The sequence below is a fragment of the Sinocyclocheilus anshuiensis genome, unplaced genomic scaffold (assembly GCF_001515605.1).
Source record: "Sinocyclocheilus anshuiensis isolate Anshui unplaced genomic scaffold, SAMN03320099.WGS_v1.1 scaffold850, whole genome shotgun sequence".
Taxonomy (NCBI): domain Eukaryota; kingdom Metazoa; phylum Chordata; class Actinopteri; order Cypriniformes; family Cyprinidae; genus Sinocyclocheilus; species Sinocyclocheilus anshuiensis.
In genome coordinates this window covers 2,317,213-2,323,352 of record NW_015537937.1, presented here as the reverse complement: position 1 = coordinate 2,323,352, position 6,140 = coordinate 2,317,213, and the positions used below count along the sequence as shown (strand labels likewise).

General features: G+C 36.0%; 1 protein-coding gene across 1 annotated transcript in view; it reads right to left on the bottom strand.

Annotated features, from left to right (window-relative positions):
• LOC107660122 (ephrin type-B receptor 1-like) overlaps nt 1-6,140 on the bottom strand; it is a 252,460-nt gene that overhangs the window by 170,982 nt on the left and 75,338 nt on the right. Inside the window, exon 2 of the mRNA XM_016449358.1 lies at nt 3,956-4,020. Coding sequence (XP_016304844.1) covers nt 3,956-4,020 — 65 coding nt within the window. The remainder of the gene's footprint in view (nt 1-3,955; nt 4,021-6,140) is intronic.

Genomic DNA, 6,140 nt, shown 5'->3' with positions numbered 1-6,140 from the left:
CTCCCTCACACACACACACACACACACACACACACACACACACACACACACACACATACTTTTTATACTACTGCAGAGCAGGCATCTCAATTGGTACATCCAGAGAAACCACTGAAGGGAATCGTGAGGCACAGAGACAACATTTTTTTTCATTCAATAAAAGCATGGACGCTGTCAAGCTCCAAAAATGACCAAAAGGTAGAGTTAAAAACATTTTGTATTTTTGTGTTCAATGGATGAAAAAACAGTAGAGCTAAGAGTAAAGAAAAAAACAGTCTCATAAACTGGTACTCCTCGTGGTCAAAAATGACCGCATTGGAAACAAATGGAAAGCAAATTTCATCTAGTGAAGACATTTGCCACTGCACCCACAGTGACAACAAAATCTTACTGAAAGCTCATTCTTTTAAATATCAACCTCAAATTTGGAACACAGCTTGTTTAGATTTATGGCTTTGATTTTCTTGCAGTTTTAGAGTAACATGTTTTGAAAAATACGCATTTCATAAAAATTTGAAAACAGTATTTTTGTGCATTTTTCATAACAACAAACTTCTTTGCATTTCTTTTTTTTTCCCACTTCAGCAATAATTTGTCAAGTGTCTTCTTTAAAAAGAGACTTAAGTCTGTGCTCCAAAGCATTTAAGATTTACATCAGATTAAGTTGGAAATTTCATTTTCAGGTCTATGCTGATTAACAGGTAATAAATCGATTATAACTACTGCATAAATAGAATTAAGAATGATAAAAAAAATCCCCTAAAATTGCACAATATTAAATACAACTAAAATACAGTATATTCATTTCATCAAATTAAGAGAAAATAATCAAATAAAAAAAAATAAAAAATATGCACCAGAGGGTTAAGCTGCTTTCTGATGTTTTTGCTAAAAGTGTGTAGTGTTTTTAAGCTAAAGTAATGATGACGCTCTAGTAAGACATCTTGGGGAGTTTTCTAGGTTTGTAGGTTAAGGATACAAACACACTCGGCTAAATTTGTTTAACATGTTTGCATGCGGCTGTCATAAACACCCAGTGGTACTGCTCTTGTTGCATTATGGTGCAAAAAAGCAGGCTGAATCAAAGTGACAATTAAGAGTCTCTCACATGACACAGCCCTGATAATTAATTCAGATTCATATGGACCGAGTGTCTGCTTTCCCTTCCAAATCACCCAGAGCCCACACGATCAATACGTTCACACATGCTAAAGTACGACTGCTGTGACAGCAGAAAGGGGAATCATGGCATAGCACATACTTCGTATAATCAAGAGCACATCTCTAAGTCTCCAGAGAGCATTACACGCACACATACACAGACTGGGATGATGAATTAAATATGGGCTGCTGAAGAAGCAGCCGACCTCTGACCTCTGGGTGAGGGACGGGGCAAGCAGGCGTGAAAGGTAATCGCAGAGACAGAGGGGAACAATCGGCCATTCGAGCTCAAGATACGTGCATGAGCCTTTTTACTAGGAGTGTCCGGATGAGGTCTGCAAGGATTTGGGGATTTTAGGGATTTCTTTAGGAGAAAAGGAGAGGGGGGCTAATGGAAAGCTAGACGTATTAGAGAAAGACGGATGTGGGCGCGCTGGAGGGGGCAGCTGTGAGAATTCGCCAAATGGTGTGAATGAATCGTGAACGCAGTCAATAGTGCGTGTGAAGGACGAGCAGGGTTAAACCTCCACATGTGACCCAAAAGAGAGAATGAAGTGAGGAGAAAAGAGGATGAGGAAGAAAACGCAAAAGAAATGGAGAGATACAAAACCGCTCCATTCAGCAAAACAAAATATCTCACAGTGTAAATAGAGAGGGAAAAAAAACTGATCCCAGAAAAGACCTATGATATACAATGAATGAACGAACGAAAGAAAGTAAATAAATAAATAAAATTAGTATAATAATATACATTATCTGAAATAAATGTGAGTGGTGCTTATCCATGAAAAACATGCCACCACAAAGTGAAAAACTTACTAGAAAAAATAAACAAATAAAATTTAATTTAATAAAATATCTTTAAATAAATAAATATGAGTAGTGTTTATCCATTGAAAATATGCCATCACGAAGTGACAAAGTTAATATAAATAAATAAATTAAATTTGTATAATAATATATATTAACTGTAATAAATGTGAGTGGTGTTTATCCATGACAAAAATGCCACCACGAAGTGATAAAGTTAATGGAAAAAATAAACAAATAAAATGTAATGTATGTAAACAAATAAATAAATGTGAGTAGTCATTATCCATGAAAACATCACCACGAAGCAACAAAGTTAATAGAAAAAATGTAATTAATAAAATTGAATATATAAAATATATAAAAATATATCAAATTAAATAAATAAATGAAATCAAATTTATTTACTTACTTACTTAATTTATTTAAACTGTGCTTGTCCATGAAAGACACCACAAATGGACAAAAAATAATATTAATTAAAAATTTAATTAATTAAAAATATTAACATAAATCAAATAAAATTGTACAGTATCTATACTAGGTGTGAGTGGTGCTTGTCCATGAAAAACATTCCACCACGAAGTGACAAAGTTTGATACTTGGTGTTTGTTGAAATCCTTCAGCTTGAGCAGTAGTAATGGTAATGCTTGCCTCAGCAAACCACACTAATTAGAGGGAGGAATATGGCTGTAGCATGATGAGCTAATGAATTTTCTCTCACTACATTTCCTGTCCATCACTGTCAGACGCGTGTGTCATACACTCGCGTGGGTGTGCGTGTGTGGCCTCCGCTGACCATCTGTGGATGGTACTTTTATTATTAATTTTAAAGCACAGCTGGTCGAATGGACAGACAGAGAGAGAGAGAGAGAGAGAGAGAGAGAGAGAGACTTCTGGGATATCATAGAAACATTTTCTGCCTATATAACATAGCTCACTCCAGTTATTGTTAATAGTAAAATCAAATTAAATTACATTTTTAGACCATCTTTAAACAATTAACTTTCAGAATTTAAATTTATTTTTAATATACAATTTCATTTTTAATGTACTTAATTTATTTTAATTTACAATTACATTTTTAATTTGCTTAATTTATTTTAATTTACAATTGAATAAGAATAAATTAATGGCTAATTTACACCTGATTAAGCAAGTTACAAAAATTTCCATGAAGCAACAATCACAGATCATCAGAATGTATTTTGATGTTGCATAGTAACATGAACTGAAATTATTTTAGTCCAATGAGATTTCAGTGTGGGTGGGGCAACACCGGTTATACTGATTAGGAAAAAAAAAAATTTGCTCACTGATAAAATCAGCAAGTCGCTGTGCTATTGGGCTAACAGACGTTTCTATTTGACAACAGCAACACGAACAAGCACCCGTGTATCACTTTCTACAGAAGCTCAATGAGAAATGGAAAACAATCTCTTGTGCACTTATTGAGAGTTCAAGGAAAGCTTTATATTTCTCTGCAGGTTGAGCAGTGCTGCGGCTGTCATTACAGTAGCCCGCTCTCCTCCGGACCACATTTATACCAATTCAGAGGTGTTTTTTTCCTTTAAGTGGACCCATTATGTCATTAAGTCCTTCTAAATGTGAACTGCAGAGTGAAATGCGCATGCCGATTGCGACGAGGGTTTCATTTTGTGCCTTTTGGTAGGGAGATAAAGAAGTGTGTGCTTGTGTGTGACGTTGATCTCTTCATTTCAGCATTCAGACACGGCACCTGTAGTACAAACATATTTTATGGCATATTTCAGAGCTAATCTGAAAGCATTTAGTCTCTCTTTCTCTAGTAAGCTGTTGCTGAAGGGTGAATAGAAGGAGGTTTCGGTTTAAAGTGCTTTTCTAGAAATCAAAGGCACACCGTAAGTGTTTTAACACAGTGTGAGCAGTTCTGCAGGTCATGTATTGATGCAAACACACTCACACACACACACACACACACACACACACACACACACACACTCACCCCTGATGAAGGGTACGCCGTCCACCCGAGCTCTGCTGTGGCGGTCCGGGTGTCCATTAATGTTTCTGAAAAGCACACAAAACAAAGTTTTATGAAGAATCATGAAAATGTATGTTGCAGGTATTCATTTAGAACTGTGGTATCTTAACAGAGAAAAACTGAACTGGGTGTTTCAGATAAGGGAGGAATGCACAATAGAGGGCAGGAATGAAAAGCATTGCTCTAGAATTCAAACTCTCCGCAGTGCCACTTTTGCACCACAGTGGCCCTGTGTTTCTGAAGATGGATAGAGGATAAGTTGTCTGTGTCCTTAAAGTGGTCAGCTCTTGTCTGACCTTATCAAGGGAGATATCTTTGACCAGCCGGGAGAATAATCCACATACACACACTCCACCAAACACTGATAAGATGGTTGAAAGCGATAGTGAACCTGGATTGATACCTGACTTTAACATCAATGACATCAACAATAACATCAATTCAACAAAACAGGTGCCATTTGTGTCCCTCATACCTACAGTATGTGCGTAAAAAAAAAAATGTATAGCTGATTTACAGAAATTTTTCAATAGTACAAAATAAATAAATAAATAAATAAATAAAATAAAATAAAATGTATTCTTTAGTAACTTTGTTCTGTTTTTTTTCTCTCATGGAGATGAAATTTAACATCATAGAACATTCAAGGGATCCACACAAAATGTCAGTTTTTTTTTTTTTTTTACAAAATAAATAAAAATAATACTTTTATTTTTAGCAGTTCTCTCTCGCTCTCTCTCTCTCACTCTCTCTCTTATTTAATGAACATATATTTTTGGTCTGTCCTCTTGTCAATGTCAGTGAAAAAGTGTATGTATGTATTTATTTACTTATTCTAACTAAATAAGTTTCTTCATTTCATTAAGATTTTTGGTCTTTCTTCTTGTTTCCAATTTCTCCTTGCCATAATAGCTAAATGCACAACGTCAAAGCTTTTTTCTTCCTTTAAAATACTGAACTATTCCATAATTTTAAATAAATAAATATTCTGAAATATGATCACTTAAGAGTAGATAGATACTACAAATATTAGCATCAAATTCTCTTCCCAAGAGGTACAGCTCATATGAAAGAATCAGATCTCAGTGAATCTCAGTGAATATTTAATATCATCCAAAAACTTTCTTTAATCACTTTATCAAACTGAAAACCAATGGAACCTCAAAAGCACCCTTTTCATTGAGTAACCAATTTGTATTCAGTCTGCAATATTGTTTTATGCTCCTTTTTGCACACATGAGTAATGGCTCTGAAAAGTAAACTGCACGTCAGTACGATGACGTTCACTTCAGTTCTGCTGCGCTGTGGGGGCTTCCTGCACTATGACATCGTTAAAGTACCACAACAAGTTTCTGAAGTCAAACCACATCAGTGTAAACAGATCTACATCCAACTCCTAAACCAACCAACAGCCATTCTCCTTCTACCCTTCCCTCTGGGTCCGTCACATAAGTGATGTCACAGGAGAGAGAAAAGATGAAGAATATCCACTCTTTCCACAAAACACAATCCGACGCTACGCACCGGAAGCCAACTGTCATTTCCACTCTCCTCTCACTCTCTGCGTCCCTCACATCTACATCTCTCTGGAGTTAATCATACACTCTTCTCCTTTGACGTTTCTCTATATTTCAAGAGGAAGAAAGAGAAGATGAAGTAAGAAAGCCTTGCTCTCTTTCAGATAGACGAGGAGAAGCAGATGACAAGCACTCGAGCCTCCCGCTGATGGATTCATAACATGATGTATAATTCTGCGATAACATGACACTCTCCTCCCCGGCCGTCAATAACTCACCGCCGGCTGATCGAGAAAACACAGACTCACTCGAATGAATGGTAACGCATATTGTCAAACGCTTCAGGAAAGCATCAATAAGGCTCATAAAGTTTTTATCCGAGTCAGTGGCAGCCGGTAATGCCAAGTTAACTTCCTCAAACACAACAAATCCAATTCAAATCAGCGTTCCTCTGTCTAACCATGTTTATTCTCTGTATGCAGGCAAAATTTCAAAGCCCTGAGCTGCATACTTGGGATTTTAGACTCATATTCAATGGTTCCAAGTGGCAGACAGCAAAATAAAACTATCTTTTAAGGCACGAGTGTAATGAAAACAATTTAAAATAATAATTAATAATTCATGAAAAT